The sequence below is a fragment of the Rana temporaria genome, chromosome 2 (assembly GCF_905171775.1).
Source record: "Rana temporaria chromosome 2, aRanTem1.1, whole genome shotgun sequence".
NCBI classification, from domain to species: Eukaryota; Metazoa; Chordata; class Amphibia; order Anura; family Ranidae; genus Rana; species Rana temporaria.
In genome coordinates, this window is record NC_053490.1 from 462,566,143 (window position 1) to 462,591,235 (window position 25,093).

Sequence of the window (25,093 nt, forward strand, 5' to 3'; positions counted from 1 at the left end):
CCACTGACCACACTAGGCTACAGAGCACAGTGTAGTCAGTTCTCTAGCTGTGCTGGAAACTCAGCCTGCTCTCCTCCAATGATCAGACTTGTCCTGACATGCCGCCCCCCAACAGAGCCATTTACTGGGAAGACCAGTGTGCTTCTGTTTCTCCTCCCCCTGCTCTTATACAGCCGAGAACAGAAAGAATTTGATAAAAAAAGGGGAGGGGGGGGGGTGTATATATATATATATATATCTACACAAATGTTTTGTTTTTGATTTGCATTTTAAACTGAATGAGTAGTTTTACAAGGTAAGGGTTTCCAAACACTTTAGGTAGTGTAAATCTAGGTTTTACTGGTTGTCTCAGAAGTAAAGAAGCGGCTTGTTTTTTTTTACTTACCTTTTTCTCCTCCAATTCTCATACACCTGAGGGTAGAAGGATACAGACCAGGCCAAGAAATAAATCCAGCCAATAATCTGCTCCAGTATCTGAACAGCAAGGCTGTGGATCACCAGGAACCGGATTCTTGGCCTACAGAAATAGAGATCGATTTGTCAGAATGCTTTTGAGTCCATCAATAACTCAATACTATCAGCCAGATTCACGTAGCGCGGCGTATGTTTTAGCGGGCGTAGCGCATCTCATATGCGCTACGCCAACGTAACAGAGAGGCAAGTACAGTATTCACAAAGCACTTGCTCCCTAGGTTACGGCGGCGTAGCGTAAATGGGCCGGCATAAGCCCGCGTAATTCAAAGTAGGCTGGTAATGGGCGTGTTGTATTGAAATGAATCGTGACCCCATGTGAATGCATGGCTGAACGAACGGCGCATGCTCAGAATCACGTCACAAAAACTCCCTACGATATGGTCTCAATGCGTACGACGTGAAACCTCACTTACCCTAAACGACTTAGACCAGATTTTTGGTGGTTAAACTTTACGCCGGAAAAACGCCTTACGTAAACGACGTAGATTACAGCAACGGGCGCAAGTACGTTCGTAAATCGGCGTATCTAGCTCATTTACATATTCGACGCGTAAATCAACGGAAGCGCCCCTTGCGGCCAGCGTAAATATGCACCCAAGATACGACGGCGTAGGAGACTTACGTCGGTCGTATCTTTGCAAAATTCAGGCGTATCTCATTTTAAGAATGAGCTCATAGATACGACGGCGCACATTCGGACTTACGGCGGCGTATCTACTGATACGTCGGCGTAAGTCTCTCTGAATCTGGCCTTATATTCTTACTCCTGTGTTGCTGCATAAAAAGATTTTCCAGATGCTAGAAAAAGACAGTTCGTATGTAACATTACTTCACATTCCTGTGATAATGGCCTTCTCCTATGCCAATCTTAAGCCTGGTACACACAATCAGATTTTCCGCGGACAAAGCGTAGGACTTTTGTCCGAAGGGTGTTGGCCAGGAATTTGTATTACAAACGACACACAATTGCTGACCAACAAACACGAAACAACGTGTTTTTTCAGCTCTTTAGCCTCACTCTTTGGGCAACTTCTGATAATGCTGTGTTATGGTTAGCATTGCTTCTGAGCATGCGTGTTTGTACTTTGGAGTTTTGTCCGAAGGACTTCTGTACACACGATGGTATAATCCATCAACACACATTTGTTGTTGGAAAATTTTAAAGAGTGCTATCCAACACACAATTCCCGTCAGAAAATCCGATCGCGTGTATGAGGCTTTAGACTTAAAATTAACTAAACCCTCCAATCTATTACATCCAAGGGAGCTGCCATCTTAGCCTCTGTTCAGGGCTGGACTGGGACAAAAATTTGGCCCTGGACTTCATCCAGACTGGCCCACATTGACAGGTCTCTTCCATGGCGGCCGGACAACTCCCGCACCCCCCCCCCCCCCCCCCGGGCCACCCAAGCCCCCTCTCCCCCTTCACTAGTCACTAGCTTTTCTACTTTATTAGAGTAAAACGGCTGGTACTGGTACTCTTATAGGCAGTACCAGTGGGGAAGCTAGACATTATTTCACCCGGGGTAAAGAATCAGTTTGGTGCCCCCCCTTATGGGACAAGATTAGGCAGAAGTGAGAAACTTCCAGGCCATAGCTGTTGAGTCAGCTGTCTGTCCCCTCCCCCCATGCTCCTCTGTCGTCCCCCTGCTCCTCTGGTCCTCCCCCTGATTCTTTGTTCCCCCGAGGTCAGCGCTGCGGGGAGGGAGAGGAGGTGAGCGCTGCGGGAAGGGAGAGACAGAGGAGCAGAGGGGGGCTGCAGTCCGCTGTCACTGAAGCCGGCCCACTGAGCCATCGGCCCAACGGGAAACTCCCTGTAGTCCCAATGGCCAGTCCATCCCTGCCTCTGTTTGATTTGCAGTTTCCATGGAGCTGAACATGTGATCAATTATGACACCAGTCATTTGATGGCTTGGCAGTTTGGTTAAAAGTACAAGCAACTTTGACAATAAGCAATCACGGCATACCTTGATTGTAACGGTCTTGAGAAATAGATAAATCGGGTCTGTTTAGTTCCACTTTAAAGGTGAGGACCCCTTGAAATTATTATTTTTTTTTTTAAAGCCAGCAGCTATATATACTGCAGCTGCTGACTTTAAAAAAAACACCTTTTCTTGTGAAAAAAAATAAAAATGAACACTTACCTGTCCAGTGCGCCAGTGAAGTCGGAAGACGAGCAAACGCTCGGTCCTCGGATGCTGCCGCCGCCATGCTCGGTTAGGGAATCAGGAAGTGAAACCTTGCGGCTTCACTGCCCGATTCCCTACTGTGCATGCGCGACAGCGCGGCATTCGTTGTGCACTCCAGTGACCCGTTTTCAGTGGAAAACTGTCTGAAGTCCTCTCTCTGCTGACATCCCTGCAATCAGCCGAGGCAGCGCGTCATCCCAACTTTCGAAGTCTGGATCCATCAGCTGGCTTGGCTGATGGCAGTCTCTGCGAGCCGCTGAGATGGCTGCTCCCCGCCCCTCAACAGCTCAGCGCTCCAATGAGCGTGGAGGAACAGAGAGGAGAGATGCTAATTAACAGTCAGCAGCTCTTCTCTCGAGGAACTGTGAGAACCGAGCCATTGGCGAAGTTCCGTGGCTCAGTTCTCAGTGCAAAGATGCCGGGGGACAGCTGCAGCATCGGTTTGATGGTACATCCACCTAGGGAAGTATAAATACCCCCCCCCCCCCCCAAAAAAAACACAACTTATACTTCTCTTTTAAATTATCAATCTTATCTAAACTGTACCCAGCAAAGAAAAGCACCAAATAATCTTGTGCCGCGTACACACGTTCGGGCTCTTGCCCGGCCAAATCATATCGGAATTCTGACGGAATTCCATTAAAAAAAAATTGAACATGTTCTATATGTAAACTCTGATGAAAAAAACTCAGATGGGGCTACACACGATAGGAATATCCGATGGATTTTTATTTTATTGTTTTTTTCTAACAACAAAAAAGGAACATGACTGTACACAAACTCCCTGCCCTAGTATGTCCGGTCAGCCTCTACCCTGTCTGTCTTTAGGCGATCCCTGGAAAATCACTTATTCAGGGAAGCCTACCCCACCTAAGAACTGTATCTGAGCCACCTCCACCAGATCATCCCCGCAGCTATTACCCCTTGTACCACCTCTCCCTCCCTTTAGATTGTAAGCTCCACGAGCAGGGCCCTCCTGTCCCTTCTGTATTGATCTGTATTGTAATTTTACTGTCCCCCCCCCCCCATTGTAAAGCGCTGTGCAAACTGTTGGCGCTATATAAATCCTGTATAATAATAATAATAATGAACACACTTAGGGCTTACTCTCAAGGCACTGCCACTCCTTTGAAAAGCAATCCATGCGCTAAACGCTTTTCAAAAGTGTTTCACAGGCATTGAGAAGGCGATATGTCTTCTTCTTGCTGCCTGATTTAACCATATAATTGCTGGAATACCGCGCCGCAATTGTGTGCATTGCATCTGGTTGTCCATTGCTGGCCCTGTAGAACTGCATTAGTCATGTCCAATAGCGAAACCACCCAGTAAAAGCAACGTGCTGTTTAGGTTTTGCTGTGGCACGTGTACAGTTAGGAGCCACTGGATTTTGATAGGTAGATTCAGGTACATTGGAATAAATTTAGGGCGGCGTAGCCTAGCCTGTTTAGGCTACACCGCCGTAAATTAGTTAGGCTAGTAGTGATTTTCAATCTACTTACCTGCTAATCTACAGCGGCGTAGCCTCAAACGAGCGGGCGTAAGGGCGCCTAATTCAAATGACTTGGAGGGTGGCGTGTATCATGGTAATGAGGCTTGACCTCACGTTTGACGTTATTTTACACTGCGCATGCGCCGGGCGCCTACATTTCCCAGGGCGCATTGCGGCTAAGTACGCCGTACGGGCCTATTGATTTTGACGTGGACGTAAACGACGTAACTCACGAACCTCGCGGCGGGAACGGCGGCCATACTTTAACATTGTTATTCCACCTCATAGGTGGAATAACTTTAGGCCGCCTAAGGCCTTACGGAAACAACGTAATTCGACTGCGGCGGGCTGGCGTACGTTCGGGAATCGGCGTACAAGCTCATTTACATAATCTACGCCGGCCGCAATGGAAGCGCCACCTAGCGGCCATCCTAAAAATTGCAAGCTAAGATAGAACGGCGCAAGCCGTCCTATCTTAGCTTTGTTTAAGCGTATCTCTGTTTGAGCATTTGCTTAAACATACGGCGGCGTAGATTCAGAGTTAGGTCGGCTTATCTACTGATAAGCCGGCCTAACTCTTTGTGAATCTACCTATTAGAGTTCAAAACGCAGTCAGGAGGCAGTAAAGCTCAACTGAACTGTCTGGTTTCATGCCCCCCGACCTCACGTGTGAACAAGCCCTAAGGATGTAGGAAATGTAGAAGAAAAAAATTATTTGCAATAGAAACCGAAAGTGCATGTACATTCATTATAGGTAAATGGGTAGAAAAACCCCTATGAAGCTACTTTCTGTGTTGGGCAAATGCGGTTCATTGATTTAAATAGAAAATACCATACTTGGACACTAGATGGTGCTAATTCCTATGCTACAAGGTGCCACCTAGTGGCCCAATGCTGTATTTCCCGTTTTAAATCAATTAAAAACTTTCGTCCAGCACAGCCAAAAGCCTGATAACATTAGGTTTTTTGACACATTCGCACAGGACAAATGTACATTCACTAGACAAATTGCTTAGCCAATTTTCTTATATATACACTCCGAAGGTTATCTATCCATAGAGTTGTAGCATGTTCTCCAATTTCATCAGGGCCTCTTTTATGCATATAGTTTAAGTAAAACTAAAACAAAATACACACTTGCATGACTTTTCTGTATATGGCTCATGTAGTGGATGTACATTCAATACAAGTGAGCAGGAGTGACAAAAATAATTCTAGGGCCTCTAAAATTGGTTAGAGAAAGACAATAAAACAGGTGGATATACCTGGAAGGCAGAAGAGTAACATAGCATAAAGGCCACTGACTAGACCTCCCCTGGGCCCCAAGCAGTTGCTTAGTTTGCTCTGGCTATAGTTACCCCCAGTTTTCTCTGGCTATAGTTACCCCCAGTTTGCTCTGGCTATAGTTACCCCCATTCTTTATTCATTAGGGTCAGCTGTCTAATTTAGCCAATATAATCTGCACCCGGTATTGACTGCTTTATCTATGGAGTTTTTTTCCATGTGGGCTAATCTCATCCAAAGCAGAACTAGAAGCTGTACTCAATTTGCACATGATGGAAAGTTCATCGCTCTTAAAACAAACAGAAAAGTTTGAACAAACCCAGCAGTGTGAGAACTATTGCTGTACAAATAGGCAGTGACTTGTCCCACATCTTCCGCGGCCACAGTAAAAGTTGATTGGTTCGACTTTGGTAACAGGACAATCTGGAATTGGCAGAAAATAGAATAAGACAATACATTTCTTATACAATATCCTATTTTACTTTTATGTCTTTTGAAAGGGTAATGTTAATATGGTCAGAGTAGTTACAGGTCCTCTTGACCTTGTGGGTTTGTATTTGCAGAACTATTGATGCTTGCACAATTCTAATTCAGCAGAAAGTTAGGTTGCATAATGGCCATCATGTGATAGGAAGTATATATTAAACCAAAGATCCTTATTTAAAGCAGAAATATTACTAGTACGCTCATGTTCAGGCATCAGAATAACAACATTTTAGCAAACAAATTTTTAAGAAAATAATAATAATCTATAGAATAATAATCATTAGAAGGTTAACCACAATACCATGTTTGCAATTTTTCCCCCCGCAAAAGTTGAGTTACCCTTTAAATCATGGGTCTTCAAACTACGGCCTCCAGATGTTCAGGAACTACAATTCCCATCATGCCTAGTCATGTCTGTAAATGTAAGTGTGTTACAATGCCTCATGGGATGTGTAGTTCTACAACAGCTGGAGGGCCGTAGTTTGAGGATCCCTGCTTTAAATCCTTCTCAAATAAAAACAGGAGGATTGTTTAGCACAGGGATTCCCAGAAACATTAGCACATGTTTCAGTCTGAGCTTTCCATGGTACGTGAATGCACATTAAATGCACTGAAAAAAATGGCAATAGGCATTACTGCAGCATATAAGGGCATGAGTTTTCCAGTGTATCTGGTGAGACGGCGCCCTAAGACAGTTTGTGCCTTACTGTAATTTTGACCAGTAAGCAGTGACACACAAGGCCTGCTTGTGACTTCTAGTGAAAATTCTAATCGCAGAAAAAAAAAGTATAAACACCAGATATACAGTAATAGCCAGATTCAGAGAGTTAGGCCGGCGTATCAGTAGATACGCCGACCTAACTCGGAATCTGCGCCATCCTAAATTTAAGTGTATGCTCAAACTGAGATACACTTAAAGTGGAGTTCCACCCATTTTTTTATGTTTGTCTGTGCTGCATGCTCTAATCTCATAGTGTTCAGAATGGACAATTTTTATTTAATTTGTTGCTTGTAAATACCTTTATTTTGTAGTCCTTCATTACTTCCTCCTCCTTATTAGCCTAGGCTATTTGCAAGGGTTTCTGGGATAGGCATCATGTTTCCCAGTAGTCCTTGCAAACCTGACTGAAACCTATTACATTGCTTGTGCACTGAGCATGTGCGAGATATGCAAAGCTGAAATCCAGGAAGTCATACAGTCTGGCTTCATGATGCCCACACTTAAGATGGCCACGGTCTATTTCTAGATTATAAACTATCTAAATGCTGTAACAACCTAACAAAACGGATCTTAGTTTACAGACTAACATTACTAGAATACATTAAGCTTGTGTATTACAGGGGTATTTATATTTAAAAAGTGAAATTGTGGGTGGAACTCCCCTTTAAACCTAGCTAAGATACGACGGCCTGCGCCGTCGTATCTTAGTGTGCAATTTTTCCTTTGGCCGCTAGGTGGCGCTTCCGTTGAGTTCGGCGTAGAATATGTAAATGCCTAGATACGCCGATTCACGAATGTACGTGCGCCGTAAAGATACGCCATTTAAGTAAGGCATTTTCCGGCGTAAAGTTATTCCATCAAATAGCTGGCCTAGTCAATGTTAAGTATGGCCGTCATTCCCACGTCGAAATTTGAACATTTTACGTAGTTTGCGTAAGTCGTCCGTGAATGGGGCTGGACGCAATTTACGTTCACGTCGAAACCAATATGTCCTTGCGGTGTACTTTGGAGCAATGCACACTGGGATATGTACACAGACGGCGCATGCGCCGTTCGTAAAAAACGTCAATCACGTCGGGTCACAAGTAATATACATAAAACATGCCCCCCACATCCTCATTTGAATTAGGCGCGCTTACGGCGGCCAATTCACGCTACGCCGCCGTAACTTAGGAGGCAAGTGCTTTGTGAATACAGCACTTGCTTCTCTAACTTACGGCGGCGTAGTGTAAATGCCATACGCTACGCCGCCTTAAAGATGCACGCCCCTACCTGAATCCAGCTAGATATATGCAAGTTCAGCTAAAAATATATCTTTAAAAATGCCAAAAATGTTCCCACTTGCTAGATGTATATTCCTCCAAAATGTAAAAAGCATAGAAAACCAGTACCTCTTATATTTACACATATCGTCCAGCACTACACTACAAATCAGAAAACCAAAAGGTGTTTCATTGCAACAAGGACACCAACTCATCAAGAAGGACTCCTTGGATTGATTGAGAACATTTTTAGACATATTTCATGCTTTCAGTGATATAATGGATGGAGGGAAACCGTTTGTCTTCAGTGAACTGACCAGAGACATCTGATGAAGTCAATGATGATGAAATGTGTAGGGTAGAGTTTTTACTAAAGCTGTTCTGAGAATGAAATGTATCCAAGATTCCGTGTTTCCCCAAAAATAACACTAGGTCTTATATTAATTTTGGCAACAAAAGACACAGTAGAGCTTATTTTCAGGGTAGGTCTTATAATGTAATGTGCTGTCTTTTCTCTCCCTCTCTCTCCCAGCCTGTCAGGAATCCCCAGTGTGAACCGAGTTAAAGTGGTTGTAAAATCCTCTAATCCACACTTTTACAGTAGTATATAATGTACAATGTGTGTGTTTCTGTAATAATTGTGCCAAATACCTTTGTTACAGCGCCGCTCATGTGACCCACCGTAGTTCTCTTCCCCACTGCAAAGGGAGGTGCCGAGATCCCCAGCTGACAGCTGGGAGAAGAGGAGGACAGCAGCGGGAGGTCAGCTGAGCACCGCTGTACCGAAGGTATTTGGCACAAATATATTACAGAAACACACACATTGTACATTATATACTACTGTAGTAGAATGGATTATAGGATTTTACAACCACTTTAAACTAGGGCTTATTTTCGGGGTAGGGCTTATATTGCAACCCTCATGGAAAATCACAGTAGGGGAAACACAGTGGTTGGCTTCTTCAAAGTAAGTTGTATGTCATGTTTATTTTTTTTTACAAGGGTCTATATATTCTCATTTACCTAGGCCATGATATGTCTAGATAGAAGTAATTAGTCACATTAATCTGGACTAGTTGTATTAACTTGAAGACATGTCAGAGCTTATCCAAACAATTTCTTCAGTTTTTAGAATTGAAGCAGTTGCTTGGAAAAGCTGTGAAATGTCTTTATATATTAAAGAACATGTCCATATGAATTTGGCTACTACTAGCCTTTTTCTCAAATGATTTCATATTAATGCCAGCTCTTCCTTCACTCTACACACTATCAAACCTTTCTCAAGAAGTTATCGGCAGCAGTGGAGGAGCCCGTTGAGATCCCTCTTAATACTGGAGATGGTGCTATATGACTTTTATCATTGTAAAATCTGCACCTTTGGAACATGTTACATGTGCCACCCCTAGTTAGGATGTAACATGAAACATGTTCCAGCTCCTGCCTCCTCTTCCCCCAAATCCCCGTCCCTGTGACAGTGCACCTGCTGTCACAATTCAAAGCTGTGAGGCTCCGCCCACACAGCCACATCATTCATTAAACAGAGTTCTGTGAATAATGAACTACAAGTACCGTTGGCCACTGCGGCTGACGAATTGTAGTTCACAATGAACTGCGAGGGTGCTGACAAGCGTTCTCTTAGTTCTTTGATTACTCCTGCAATTTAGCAATTGCCCGCTTGTATTAAAGATATGGGCACACAGTGTACCGAGTGTCTGAAGAATCTTGGCATTGCACCCGTGAGCTGCTGATCCTTTGTAAAAAAAATATTTTTTTTAATAAAAGGTAAACCTATCCTTTAAATAGCAGGTCTATTTCACATGTACAGTATATGTTATGTATACATTACTTACTTGTTCAGGAAAGTGGACAATGGTTTTGTTCTTAGAAGAGTAGGTAATGTTGAATGTAAACACAGCAGTCTCATTCAGTGGTCTAGAGAAACATTTGGAGAAAAAAGCACACATATGAGCAAGCAAGCTAATCCTATTTGCTCCACATGAACATTGAGAAAAATAATCCATATTCATTTCATAGTACAAAAAGGGATTACAAAAATACTTCACCTATTTCCTCATTGTATGGATAGCCATAGTTAGATTTACTACTCAAAGCCCTTACACCTGGTGCACCTACATAATGGTGGAACACAGAAAGGTCTCGGTTGTGCTTTCGATTGTATAATTAGCATAAATGCGGCCGATTTCAGTCAATTTGCATATCATATGCATGGATGTTTGAATCATACATTTTTAAGAGAAGAATGAAGAGGTTTGCTTATTTAGGATCTAGGTTTTGCTATTTATAACAGGGAGCAGATATCAGCTCTGTTATGCTCCATTTGCTGGGCACCTTTCTCATTCATTAACTTTGAGTTGCAGTGTGTAGTCAGCAAAGACCAATGGAGGTCTCTCTACTTAACAGAGCTCTGCAAATGAAAGAAAGCTGGTCATGTGACTTTGACAGATCACTGTGTTTTTTAAATGTCCGCTTTCTTTTTTTTTTTTTTTTTTACAGCAATATAGCTTTTCTACGTTAACTTTCAGAAGTATAGAATTAAATGTCTGTAATAGGTAAGACCCAAACCAGATTTTCATTTTTGAGTAGATTTCAGTAGGATCGGTTATCTACTGGGAAGATCTCCCCTACGGTTATCAGCTCAGCCCCCTTAAAAAGTGTTACTAAACCCACAACAGTAAAATCAGTCTGTATATACAGTAAAGCATGCTTGCTATACTCATTGTGGAACCTAAGAGGTGTAAAAAGGCTTTGATCCTGTTTTCTCAGATCCTTCCCTTCTTCCACATTCCCTAATTCATCTCCTGATAGAACAGAGCCTTTGGGGCACTCTGCACATGCTCAGTTTGGAGTGTTTTGCTAGAGAGTTTTTTTTCTTGGGAGGGTGCATGTGATGGGCACAGGGCAAATCGGCACTGCCCAGACAGAGGGTCAGGGGTCATGCAGTCTCATAGGACAGTCTCATAGGACGGATCCAACACAGGACCAGATTCCTCCTTAGGTGTGGATCTTGCTGTAAGGCAACCAAAAAGCTACAACCCTCACACTGCCCTGGGGCGGGAGAAATTTATATTATTTCTGTTCTCCTTTGCTTGATTAATATCCCCCTTTTTATTGGACCTCAGGTCGCATCGTATGGAGATACTTTGTGAATCCTTTTTAAATGACCTAGGATATCTTCCTTCTAAAACCGACCTAGCAACATTTGCGACGTCTCTTCGAGACAGACTGACCATCTATTGACCGACTGTATAGCGACACCTCTGCATCACCCTAGCACTGATGAAGAGGCGGTATTCCCCATAAGCCTCGAAACGTTGGCACCACTGTCTGTATCTACGAGACAGTATTGGAAGGGTTCCTGGTTGCATTTTTTGTCGCTCATGTCTTATCTTGAGTAATGTGTAGGGCCTTTGATGGTCATTTACCCTAGGTCGTGTCTTCCTTTGCAATTGGTCAGTTGGATATTTTGCTGTTCATGCTGTTAACACTTACTTTGATACGTTGTCTACGAACAACATTACTGAAATAAAATTTGATATTTTTTGACATATTTTTGTTGACTAACTTAGTCTTTACTCTATAACCAATCTCCCACGCATAAAATCCCACTGAGGAAACACACCCCTTCGGGGGTACAGCAATTGGCTTATATTCAGGGATGTGGTGAGATAGTGGTTTTCAGTTTACAACTGTAGGGGACACCTATCCTTTTAGCTTTTATTCTACAGTTCTCATTTTCCATTGCAGGTATTTCAGTCTCATTGGTCATTTCAAGACGTCTGAAGCAGTTCTGCCATAGACAATTTCATAACGAACATGTTATTGAAGCAATAAAAACTCGTAGCAGCTGAGCTTTCGTAAATAAACAGTATAAACGAGAACCACCTACATTAAAGTCAAGGTTATATTTGTAGAGCTGCCATTTTCCATGCTTACAACATCTGGAAGGGAAGCTCTGAATGCCGAATCACTCCACACAGCAGACGACACAGTCTCCGCACCTGCAATAAACATGAAAGGTTATACTGAAGATGCAATGAACATATGATGTACAGCAGGGGTGCCCAACCCTTTGAAGAGCAAAGGCCACTTAAGCGACTTGACACAATGAACAGAGAAGGCAGATGACAGGTCCTTGTCCACTCTGCATATGCAGAGCGGACAGGGGCACAGCCCACACTACTCTATTGGCCCTCCAATCTGATCAGCCCAGATGGAAGGGGACGGATCCCCCCCTTCAGTTATTTTTTTTAGCGGATCGAATTAGAGGTAGGTGGGTGTAACAGAGGTGAACAAAGGGTCCAATTGGGTCGGACTGATCATGTCAAAGGGGCCTAAGACTGATTTCACACTGATGCACTGAGGTTTACCCACACCGAGGGTGCAGTGCAGTGCACCTGTGGCTTTCCTGTGGATTAGTTGCACTTGGACTTCTTTTACATTCTGAAGATGTGGTGCACTTTCTGAAGTGCACCAACCTACAGGTAATAACAGAAGTCTATGGCTCAGTGCAGGTAACCCGCAGGTGTTCTGTGCTGCACCTGCGGATCAGTTTGAAAGCAGCCCAGTAACCACTGCAGAACAGATATGCCCAAATATACACTGTGATTTTAGTATTAAACTTACCTTTAATAACAGTCTTCCATTCAGGTATCACCAGCTGTTGGTGTCCCAGGCAGAGAGAATTTGGTATAACTCCACCTGTGACAGGAGTTGGTGCTATACATGAAACATCAGCTTATGCCAACCCGCCATCCCAGAGCAGGAGGTCGCGGGCCACAACAGAGGGCTCCACGGGCCACATGTGGCCCCCAGGCTACTGTTTGGGCCCACTGATGCACAGCAAGTGCCAGACCAAAGCAACAATGCCCCCTGCTGTCTGTCTGCAAAAACTCTGACTAGGCGGACCCCCCTCTTTCTAAATAAAAGGGCATTACAAGTGCCCTCCCAACATGAAGAAATTAACACACCTGCTTGTACAAATGCTGCGCATGTGCAGTGCGCAATCTCTCCCTCTGTAGCTGCATCAAGTGTACTCAGGGAGAGAGAATCCGCAATGTGCATGCACAGTCGTTGAATGAGACAGTGTGCTTGATCCTTTGATGCTGGAAGCGCCCTTGTAACTTCCTGCCTAAATGGAAGAAGTCACCTGACTCACCTAGTCAATACTACATAATTTTTGTGGGCATGCCATGTATGGCGTACAGATATGGAATGACAAAGGAGATATTTTTAAAGAGAGGATTGTAATGTCCCAACAGTGCATGGAGGGCGGTATTGGTTGGGAAAACTGTCCCTAAAAATGAACTAACCCCTCAAAGTCTATTCTAACACTTACCACAAAGAACCATGCAATGAAGGAGGAAGAGGGTGAATATGGCGCACTTCATTTTCAAGATCCTTTCCATATTTTGTGATGACCATCAGACCTGCAAAACAAATACATGCAATTTAGTCTACTTTGCACATGTTGGTTCTTTCTACTTTTATCAAAATTACTTCTTAAAATACGGTCCTTATTGCTCTACAACAGTGGTCTCCAAACTGTGGCCCGGGAGCCAGATGTGGCCCTTTGCTTGCTTTTATGTGGCCCCTGGGTACCATTTCATCCACTGATACCAGCAATGGGGCATAATTTCCCTCACTGACATCAATAAAGGGGCGCAATGCCTTGCAATGACACCAACGAAGGGGCACAATTTCTCCCAATGACACTAATAGGGCCCAATGATGGGACACAATTCTCCCAATGACACCAATGATGAGACACTATTCCTCCCAATGACACCAATGATTGGACACAATTTTTCCTAATGTCACTAACAATGGGTCCCAATGACTACAATGATGGGACACAATTCCTCCCAATTATACCAACAATGGGACATTGTTTTTTCTCACTGTCGTCTGGACCTTTTCTACTACCAATGGCCTTAATCCGGCCCCCTTTAAGACTGAAGGACAGTAAAGTGGCCCTTTGTTTAGAAAGTTTGGAGACCCCTGCTCTACAGCAACCGATAAAAATGATTCTGCCACCTATCCACAGTCTTTTTCCAATGCTGTGATAGGTAGGTCAGATGACACGCACACAGATAAGTGAGACTGTATCCAAGAGATCATTCCATTGTCACAAGCAGATATGACCTTCTGAAAAAATGGGAACTGGGCATAAGGTATGCTTCACGCAGGGCCGAGCCGAGGCAGAAGAGGCACCCACCTTGGATAACATGATGTGGGGGACGCAGCCACCTCTGTATGGCCTGGGCATTTCTTGCATTGTGCAAGACTGTGCTGCCAAGCTTATATCGCTACATCGCATGTTGGCATCCTTTCCTTGGGAACCAGAAGACCTTGTCGTAACACACTAGTTAATAATCACACACCTTCCTGGAGAAGCCGCTCATTAATACAAAAATGGGTGCTGAAGCGATCACCAGCTGGGTACTGGAACAATCAACCACATGAACATATTCGCCAGCACACCACGGATCGTATAAAACATCCAAAAGTTTTAATGCAAAGAAAGCATCACAAGAATTGCAACGTTTCGAGGCCACGCAGGACCTCTTCGTCCCGCGTGGCCTCGAAACGTTGCAATTCTTGTGATGCTTTCTTTGCATTAAAACTTTTGGACGTTTTATACGATCCTTGGTGTGCTGGCGAATATGTTCATGTGCTTGTCATAACACAGACTGCATGGCATCCAAGATATAACAGGTAGGTAAATCTAATTGCTAAAATCTTGTATAAATGTTAAAGTAATCTAAAAAAATAAAAAAAATAAAAAAAAGAACCAAGCCACCCCTTGTCTCTGCCCCCTCCCTCCTCCAAGGACTGTCAGATGTCTCTGCCCCCTACCCACCTCCAAGGACCGCCAGATGTATCCGCCCCCCTACCCACCTCCAAGGACCGTCAGATTGTTCCCCCCCATAACCCACCTCCCAGTACCACCTATCTTAGAGAAAACAGAACCATGTATCATTTTGTGGTGCTAAGTAATCTGTATGAAATGTGATAATTATAATAAAAAAAGCAGTAAAATGGAGCCCATGCAGCCAGCAGCGATAGCCCCCCCAAGCAAAAATAGACCCCTGCAATAATAGACCCCCGCAATAATACACCCCCCCCCCAAACAATAACAGATCGCCCCAGCAACAATTGAGTGCTTGCAACAAATTACTGCCTTGCAACAACAGATCAACCCCAGGAGCAATAGACCACTACCAGCAACAAAAGACCCCTCCCTCAACTATAGATCCCCCAGCAACAGTTGACCCCCCAGCAGCCAACATTAATAGACCTTCCAGCAGCCAGCAACAATAGACTCATCCCTCAACAGTAGATCCCTCCCAGCAACAATTGACCCACTAGCAACATAAGAACCCCACCAGCAACAATAGATCCCCCATTGGACCCTTCAGCACTCCCCACTAGCTCTTGCCACTTCATACATTTAGTGCTGGAGGTGCCGGAACTGCGTTCCCCCGCGTTCCTGCTGAAAAAAAGCCATGGACAACAATCTGTCCCTGACTCCCAATTGTGGCTCTGCGTTGTCACTCTGTCACATGGCCAACCAATGGAGACTACTGGTGTCCGTTTCAACACATATTATGTAGGCATGTTGCATTGTTTTCACCATCAGCCAACCCTCCCTAAGAAATACCATGCAGCCATTGCTAGAGTGCATGTAGACGGGAAGTGGCTGCAAAAAGGATGCAAGACATAAACATCACTGGGACTGAGAAAAGGGCAAAACAAGTATTTTAATTAAGTCATTTCCTGCACGATCTATAGCTGAAAGACGGCTACGGCGCGGGCTTACTATGCCGGGAGGGTGTCCATGGACGTCCTTATCAGCGCACATCAGTGAAGGAGAAAAAATATCAGTTTGCAAAATTTTAGAACAAAAAATGTTTTATTTTTATTTTCAAAATGTTCGGTCTTTCTTCGTTTATTTAGCAAAAAAATAAAACAAAATGTGGTGATTAAATACCACTAAAAGAAAATGATCACAATTTTATTTGGGTAGTGTAGCATGACCGCGCAATTGTCATTCAAAGTGTGACAGTGCTGAAAGCTGAAAATTGGCCTGGACAAGAAGGGGGCAAAAGTGACGGTAGGCAAGTGGCAAAAAAAAAAAGGCAAAGGCTTATGGTACACAGTGCGATAGTGAACTAAATGCGCTTTAGTTAGCATTCATATGTATTTTATTTTATGTACTTTGATGACTACCATTTAAAAAAAAAATTAATTTGTGAAAATATGGAGAAGGCTGGATTTATATTTTAATCTACCCCTGGAGTCACTAACTGAATAAACTGAATTATATATCAGACAGGAGGCTCATATCTTGCATTAATCTTTCCATTTTAATGCTCATAGCAGAAAACATATTTACATTTAAATGAACTGAAAAAACTACGTTTCCCATCAGTCCCAGCGTCCATCTAACCCCCCCCCCCCTTAGGGGTCCGAGCCTATAATTAGGACTGCCCCACTGTAAATCCTCCTCTTTCTTTCTGCTCATGGCAGAGATAAGTATATTACTTTGATATTTATTTGATTTTCTGATTTATTTGATTTTATGTTTTATTATATATGTGCTATTAGCTTTACATAGAGCACTCCTGTGCATCTATTATTGATTTGTTTATCTATTATTGATTTGTTTATTTTCAATTTTATTATTAGGTTATATTCCTATTAATTTTTCTATTAATTTAATTGTGGTTTTATTACAACATGGAATTTTGTGTTCAGCTTACTGTTATTCCTGCCCTTGCTTATAGGGCGTCATGGTGCAGTTAACCGCTGCCTCTGCGGTATTTCTCCCTCCTGGTCAAAGGCAGGCTTTGTCCTCCATTGTCCTCCCCGCCTCCCCCTCCTCTTCCCTGTCACTAGCCGACTTTCCCGGGCTGTGGGCAGAGGAAGGGGGGCGACGGCAAGCGCGCTCTCTCCTCAGCGCTGTCCAGCCAATCACAGCCCGCAGCCGAGATCTCGCGAGATCTCGGGCGGCGCTGTAAACTGCATTCTCCGCTTCCTCACCGCACGCCAGTCTGCTGCTGGGCGGTGAGGAGAGCGGTAACGCTGCACTATTTTCTTTCTCTGTGAGCCAAGCATCTTCAGTGATTCACTGTAGTTTATATGAATTTGTGGGCTTTTATTTCTAGAATTTTAAACTTAATCTCAAACTTTAAATAGCAAAGCGGAGCACTCAAGGAGTGGTCTGCTAATAATAGATATATATATTTAGCATATTGCACTTATTTGATTACTAGTGGTTAGACTTTGCAAAGTTAAGCTCACTAATTGTTGACTGTGCCCCTGCAGGGATCTCTCTGCAGGAAAGTCTTAAACCTTCAGTTATTGTAAACTGCAATTATTAATACTTCACCATGACGGATGAGATTAACATGACAGTTAATGCCTCTACTGGTTTAACCCCTGAGGTCCCGCAGCTTCTAACTGCTGCTCAGATACAGGACCTTATTAACTGCTCTATTCAAGCAGCCCTAGCCTCTCATCCCAATCCGTCTACTACTCAGCAGGAGGTAGTGAAAAAGGGCAAGGCCCTTTACAAGCGTAAAAATGTGACCGCTTGTTCTGACTCCCCGGCAGGGGAAGTACAATCTATGCTTGACGCAGGACCCCACACGGCCTGCCGCCCCAATCACCCAGAGGGTGAACGACCCTTAAAAATTAAGGAGTCTTCTAACAAAAAATGTAAGTCTTCCCACCGGTCCAAACCGGACTCCTTTAACGAGGACTCCGATGATAATGCCTCTGAGGGATCTCTGATCGCCGCATCAGAAGATTATGACTCTGACAGGGGAGACTCTGAACAAGAGTTCACGGAATTTGGGGCTAACTCAGATTTACCATCTGAGACAATTCTAGACTCGCTAGGCGAACCCTTTTTCAATCCAGAGGGCATTTCTCACCCCAGATCGGGGGACTGGACACCTCTTCCTCAGGTAGCCCAGTATGTAGAACACTGGACTAGGAAGGGTCTAGATAGGGTCAATAGGAATAAACTAAGGGCAGAATGCCCGAGACCCGTTATTCCGAAGAAAGTGGCTATTACCCCAGAGATCGATCCAGTGCTTTTGAAATATTTAACCAAAGCTGGCAAACAAGCCAAAAAGGGCATTGAACGATCGTTTAAATCGATCCAGGATCGTATCCTAGATATGTTAGGACCCCTAACAAAAATCCTCAACCTCTCGGAGCAAGCAGCCTCCACTGAGGGCCCAGTAGACTTAGGGCAATTACGAGGTTGGGCACAAAGGGCCATTTGCCTGCTAGGCTCGGCTAATACAGCCTGCGCTGTAGAACGTCGCAGGTCAATATTAATGAAGTTGGATCCACAACTTTCCCATTTGGCAGAATCAGAACCGGGCCCCTCTGCAGAAGGTCTTCTCTTCGGAGAAGACCTTATGAAAAATATAAACAGGTTTGTTGGCCTGTTTAATAGCCTCGACAAGGCCCAGACTTCTTTAAAGAAAGCAGGCTCTGGATCTAAGGTTTTTGGTAGGGCCGGCAGAGGGAGAGGCCGATCTGCCGGTCGAAACAATTATTTCAGGGCCTACCCTAGAGCAGCCGCTCAACCTTACATACCCATGCACCAGCAATACCCCCTACCAGTGGCACAACCGGCGCCATTCTTCCCTCCCAGAGGACGTCCATGGAGAGGACGCGGGGGCAGAGGTTTTCCCAGATCACGCCCTTCCACTGGTAAGTGTTCCTCAGTTTTTTTCTCACATTCCAATAGGGGGCAGACTGAAGCATTTTATCCACGTCTGGCACACGATTACGGCAGACGCTTGGATATTATCGACAGTAGCGGGTTTCAACATAGATTTCATCTCGCAACCAATCATGCTGGGGATCCCACACCCAGCGCAGTTTTCAGAACAATGTACTCTTCTCATAGACGAGGAGATTCAGGACCTAGCAGCAAAGCAGGCCATAATAGAAGTAGACCCCTTATCACCCGGGTTTGTCAGCAGCCTATTCTTAGTGAAGAAGAAAGGCGGAGGTCATCGCCCAATTATAAATTTGAAAGGATTAAACCAATTTGTGGCGTATCGTCACTTCAAGATGGAAGGCATTCATCTATTAAGAGACCTACTCTCCCAGGGGGATTGGCTAGTCAAGATAGACTTGAAAGATGCTTACCTGACGATTCCCATGCACCTGTCGTCACAAATCTTTCTAAGATTCCTATGGTGGGGCCGTATGTGGCAGTTTACCTGCCTCCCCTTCGGCCTATCCTCGGCTCCATGGTGCTTCACCAAGATAATGAAGCCCGTGGTAGCTGCCCTTCGATGCAGAGGAGTACGTCTGATAATATATCTAGACGACCTCTTAATCATGGCCCATTCGAAGGCACAGGCAGACCTACACAAGCGATGGGCAGTGTCACTTTTAGAGGAACTAGGCTTCCTCATCAACCTCAAGAAGTCCGTACTGTCCCCAGCTCAGGAGATGGAGTTCTTAGGTTTCACGATAGACACCAGACAGGCAATTTTACGTTTGCCTCAGTCAAAATTGTCCCTGATTCGGAAAGAAATCAGGTCAGTTTTGAGCAAAGGCCAGATTTCGTTGAGAACCCTGGCACGCATTGTCGGACTTTTGTCAGCCTCCATTCAGGCTATTTTTCCAGCTCCCCTACATTACCGGGCCCTTCAGCGCCTCAAAACTTTACACCTGAGACAGGGTCTGGGTTATTCGGACAAAATCTCTCTTTGTGCGGAATCCGAAAAGGAGTTACGATGGTGGCTCCATCATGCCATAGAATGGAATGGCAAAACTATCTTCAGTTCTCGACCGGATGTCATACTGGAATCCGATGCGAGCAGACAGGGTTGGGGTGCTCGTTGTGGGCAAGCCTCCACGGGGGGGACTTGGTCCAACGACGAGGCATCCCTTCACATCAATGCACTGGAACTCTTGGCGGCATTCTTTGCCGTCAAGAGTTTTCTCTCCCGGAGGTCCAAATGTTGCGTTCTTTTACGTATGGACAACGTGGCGGCGGTGCAATACATCAACCACCTAGGGGGCGCGAAATCCAAGATGCTGGCGGACATCGCGTCCGACTTCTGGAATTTCTGTTTTTCCAGGGACATCCTGCCAGTGGCAGAATATATCCCCGGGGTTTCCAATTGCGTGGCAGATTGGAATTCCCGTTATCTGTCAGACGCCAGCGATTGGACGCTGGAAAGATCAACCTTCTTAACAATACAGGAACTTTGGGGTCCGTTCCACACAGACCTTTTCGCTTCCAGGATCAATCGACAACTGATCCACTTCTTCAGTTGGAGGCCAGATCCAGAAGCAACAGCGGTGGACGCATTCCTCCAGGTATGGCCGAAGGGAGTGAACTATGCGTTTCCCCCCTTCTCACTGATCACCAGGCTTCTCCTTCATGTCATGACTCAATCAGCGACGGTGGCGTTGATCACTCCCTGGTGGCCAACGCAACCATGGTTCCCGCTAGTTCTAGGCATGTCGATCGACTACCCCAGACTTCTCCCACACTCAATTCAGCTACTGACGAACCCGTCCAAAGGTCCACACCCTTTGCTGTTGGAAAACAGGCTGCCACTCCTGGCCTGGTTGGTCTCGGGATGTCAGAGACAGGTTCAGACCTTTCACAATCGGCTAGAGATCTTCTCGCCGTGGCCTGGGCCCCAGGGACTAGATCGGCATATCGATCTGCCTGGGGGCTGTGGGTCCGTTGGTGTGATCAACGACAGATTGATCCCATTCATGCCCCTGTTTCCTCAGTTGTAAATTTCCTTGCGGAATTTTATGAGCTGGGAAGATCATACAGTTCCCTGAACGTCTATAGGTCAGCTATATCGGCTTACCACTGCCCGGTAGACGCAGTTCCTATAGGCAGGCACCCTCTGGTGTGTCGTTTACTCCGCGGAGTTAAATACAAACGCCCTCCTCGTCCACGATACCATTCTACTTGGGATGTGTCCAAAATACTTCAGGTGTTTTCTTCTTGGGAGGATAATGGTCAATTATCCTTGAAAGACTTATCCCTAAAACTCACCACCCTGTTATGTTTAATTTCTATTAAACGAGTATCCGATGTCAGGGCCCTAGACGTGTCTAGACGACAATTCTCGCCGGAAGGGGTTAAGTTTTCGGTGGTTCGCAGGACAAAAACCAATCTACACACAGTCTTTTACCCCTTTTTTCCAGCGTATCCGCGTCTTTGTGTGGTCCGTTGTCTACAGACATACGAGTCCCGCACTTTGGCGCTTCGTGCTCCAGATTCTTCCCAATTGTTGATATCCTTTGTGCATCCACATCGGCCGGTATCTTCAGCAACCTTAGCTAGATGGGTAAAGTCAGTCATGAAGATAGCAGGTATAGATATATCTCTCTTTGGAGCTCATTCCACCAGGGGTGCCATGGCCACTAGAGTGGTTACATCAGGGGGATCTCTCTCAGATCTTTTATTGGCGGCTGATTGGTCTTCAGAGGTGACCTTTCGTCGTTTTTACTTTAGGCCGGAAGATCATGTCTCATTATCTGTTCTCAACACTTAGTTTATGAATCCCGGTCATCATTCTTAAGGTTTTTTCTTTGAAAAATAATGTATATATGATAAATATGTGAGTATTTCAGGAGGTTCACACATGTATAGCTTTGAACTTGCAAGATATGAGCCTCCTGTCTGATATATAATTCTAGATTTTCCTAGTGTAGGGACGGAAAATATTGATTATATGATGACAGGAGGCGAGTATCTTCCCTCCCTACCCGCCCTATTACGGTTATTTATCTTCTCTTTTTCAGGATACTGAATATCATCCCAGATTCTTGGTACAGTCTTGGAAGCGATTCCTGTGTTCCCCGTTGGAACGAAGTCGTGCTTAGTTTCCCGGTTGGAGTCCTGTTGACTACATTTTGTCCTCCAGCTTGCCTATGTTGACGTCGTCGCAGGTTTGACCGGCTGGTCGAAGAGTTGTGATGTTGTTTTTCTTCCTCAAGTGGTCCGGAGTTAGGCATTCGCTTACAGAAAGAGGAGGATTTACAGTGGGGCAGTCCTAATTATAGGCTCGGACCCCTAAGGGGGGGGGGTTAGATGGACGCTGGGACTGATGGGAAACGTAGTTTTTTCAGTTCATTTAAATGTAAATATGTTTTCTGCTATGAGCATTAAAATGGAAAGATTAATGCAAGATACTCGCCTCCTGTCATCATATAATCAATATTTTCCGTCCCTACACTAGGAAAATCTAGAATTGCACCACTTCTTTTACAAACACCAAGAACTCTGCAATTTTGATATTTGTCACAGATTAACTTCCTGTAACATTATCTTGATTCACTCATCTTGGTGCTGAACTGCACATTACGAATGTCACTGCAGAACAATACAAACTGTTCTTCTATTATGTTCCTATGCACGCCTTCTCACACTGGGGCGACTGCACTCCCAAGTGCACTCTCAGTGCAATTTCAAGTGCACTTTGCGCTTGTAGTGCAAAGTGAATTTGCATTTAGTAAATAATACGGTTGTCCCGATACCATTTTTTTGAGACCGAGAACAAGTACCGATAATTTTTTTTCTAAGTACTCGCCGATACCGATTACTGATACTTTTTTTTAATGTCATGTGACGGTGGCAGTATCTTTTTTTTTTTACAATTTTTATAATTTAATTTTTTTACAGTGCTTTCTTCTTTTCTTTTTTTTGGGGGGGGGGGGTGGATTGTCAGTGTGTTTTTTTATTTAAATTGTTATTTTTTCAAATTAATTTTTTTTATTTATTACAATTTTTTTCTTTTTTTATCAGCCCTGTTGGGGGGTCTTTGGTGAGATATCAGGGGTCTTAACAGACCCCCGACATCTCCCCTTTGAGATAAAGGGACTAAGGACACGGATTTCCCAGTCCCTTTCTCTGCAGCCTTAGCTAAAATGAATGGAGAGAAGCTCCTCTCCATTCACAAACTGAAGCATCGTAAACACAGGTTACGATGCTCAGTTATGTGAATGGACAGTCAGTGATCGCTGACTCTGTTCATTCGGAAAAGGTAGGAGCCAGATTTAGCAGCTCCTACCTCCGCTCTCCATCCTGACAGATCAAGGGGGTGGAGGAGGACATTGAGGGGGGAGAGCAGCACGGAGGGGGGTCATGGAGCATGGAGGGGGACATGGAGCACGGACTGCAGCAAGGAGGCGGACAAGGATCCGGAGGGGGACACAAACCCGGAGGGGGAGAGCAGCATGGAGGAGGATACAGGGACAGTCAACGGTGATCGGTGCGGCTTTGGGGGGTGTTACAAGCACTAATCACCCCTGTATAACTTTAAATAAAGCAGCTGAAAAGGGGGCAGATCAGTGCTTGCAACTCCCCTTGCCGCACCGATCACCCTGACTGCCCAGGTATCGGGTGAAGCATCGGAGCATTTCCCCCCCCAAGTACAAGTACCTGGGGAAATGCTCGGTATCGGGACATCCCTAGTAAATAACCCCCTCTGTGTTCACATTTCATTATGAGCAGCAATATCCCTAGTGTTAAATCTGAATTAAACCCAAAAACAAAAATGTTTTATTGCAGTTTACCATTACCATACTAAGAGGTGGTGGCATTAGTTGTTTTTTTTTGTCTGCTGTACCATGTACACAAGTTAAAAAGTACCCTGTTCTCTTTGTATTGCTTCCTTTATATGAAATACCTGGTGTTCTTGCTAGACCCTCTGCTTTCCTATTGCAAATAGACCAAACTAGGCATGACAGCACATTCATCCTAGTGTGGCCAATTTTCTGGCTGAGCTGGGAGACATCCTGCCTGTCCTCCAATGGTCAAAACTTGTGCCAACAAGCACCGCTCTTTCCTGGAAAGATCCACATATTGCTCTTTCTCTGCCTCTTGAGATATGGCCCCCGTGCCCAACCACAGGCTGCAGTAAAGACATTTGCTCAATTCCCCCATCAACACAGACAGCATTGATGTGGGAAACACTCCTGCCGGGCCATTGTCATCTCGGGGTGGGGGAATCCACCCCCCCTGGGAGAAGACAGTAATTATTGCTAGCGGCTATAGCAGCCACTAGCAATAATCACAAGAAAATCTGGCAAGTGACGGAACTGCTTGGCAGACCAAGAGCGAATACCAGCCCATTTACCCCAAGCATCGTACACAGAAAAGATGTTAGGATAAGAACCATAGGAATGACTGTTTATTGAAACTCAGACACATACTTTATACCCCACAGGAGGACATTCCCCTCTTGAAAATATTAGCATGACAATGCAAACTACAAACACCAATCAAATTAACAGCTTATAACTAACAGTGATCTTAAATTGATTGTAAAGTCTTGTTTTTTTTCCCTATAAAAATAACAAACATGTTATACTTTCCTGCTCTATCCAGTGAATTTGCACTGAGCAGCCCGGATGCTCTTTTGCTCGGGTCCCCCTTCTGTGATCCTGGCCCCTCCCTCCTGTTCAGTGCCCCCACAGCAAGCAGTTTGCTATGGTGGCACCAAAGCTGAGTCACAGCTCCCTGTGTCTATTTAGCCCGGACCCATCCCCTCTCTCCTGATTGGCTAGCTGACCAATTTCACCTCAATGCATAGAATGCATTAAGGTGAAGAACCTTGAGACTTTACAACCCCGGGCCCATAAGTCAGTGGGTAGGAGGCTTGTCTCTAGTCCCCTAGAAAGCCTCTGTTCCAATTTGGTTTGTCACAGTACCCAAGTTGATCGATCAACGGTTATGGAGGGACTCAAAGCTTCTGGTTTTGAGGCTCTGTACATGCTGGAAGCAGAAACAACTAGGTTGTCACTAATAAAAGCAATCTACGAACCTGATCAAGGAGAACCCATCATTGCAGAGCATATGCAGAAGTCTGTGTACTCCTCCTTTAATATGCAGAAGTCTGTGTACTCCTCCTTTAATATGCAGAAGTCTGTGTACTCCTCCTTTAATATGCAGAAGTCTGTGTACTCCTCCTTTAATATGCAGAAGTCTGTGTACTCCTCCTTTAATATGCAGAAGTCTGTGTACTCCTCCTTTAATACTATGCAAGATCACATTAACCGGACCTTGCACTAAAAGGCCAGATAAGCTCTTAACATCAGGCCTCCCTTCCTCTTTTGAAATCACCATATGATCGTAGTTTAAAGAAAAAGGACCTGT

At 44.6% G+C, this 25,093-nt stretch overlaps 1 protein-coding gene across 3 annotated transcripts in view; it reads right to left on the reverse strand.

The window, feature by feature from the left end:
- CTNS (cystinosin, lysosomal cystine transporter) overlaps nt 1-25,093 on the reverse strand; it is a 56,284-nt gene that overhangs the window by 27,303 nt on the left and 3,888 nt on the right. The window contains exons 1-6 of one of the 3 annotated variants that reach the window (XM_040338637.1): nt 24,762-25,015; nt 13,262-13,352; nt 11,813-11,924; nt 9,756-9,837; nt 5,756-5,859; nt 386-517 (exon numbers count right to left, since the gene is read on the reverse strand). In XM_040338637.1, the coding sequence (XP_040194571.1) occupies nt 386-517; nt 5,756-5,859; nt 9,756-9,837; nt 11,813-11,924; nt 13,262-13,331 (500 nt within the window). In that variant the 5' untranslated portion in view covers nt 13,332-13,352; nt 24,762-25,015. Of the gene's footprint in view, nt 1-385; nt 518-5,755; nt 5,860-9,755; nt 9,838-11,812; nt 11,925-13,261; nt 13,353-24,761; nt 25,016-25,093 lie in introns of those variants that run through there. The other 2 variants (XM_040338639.1, XM_040338636.1) reach the window with 2 other exon arrangements.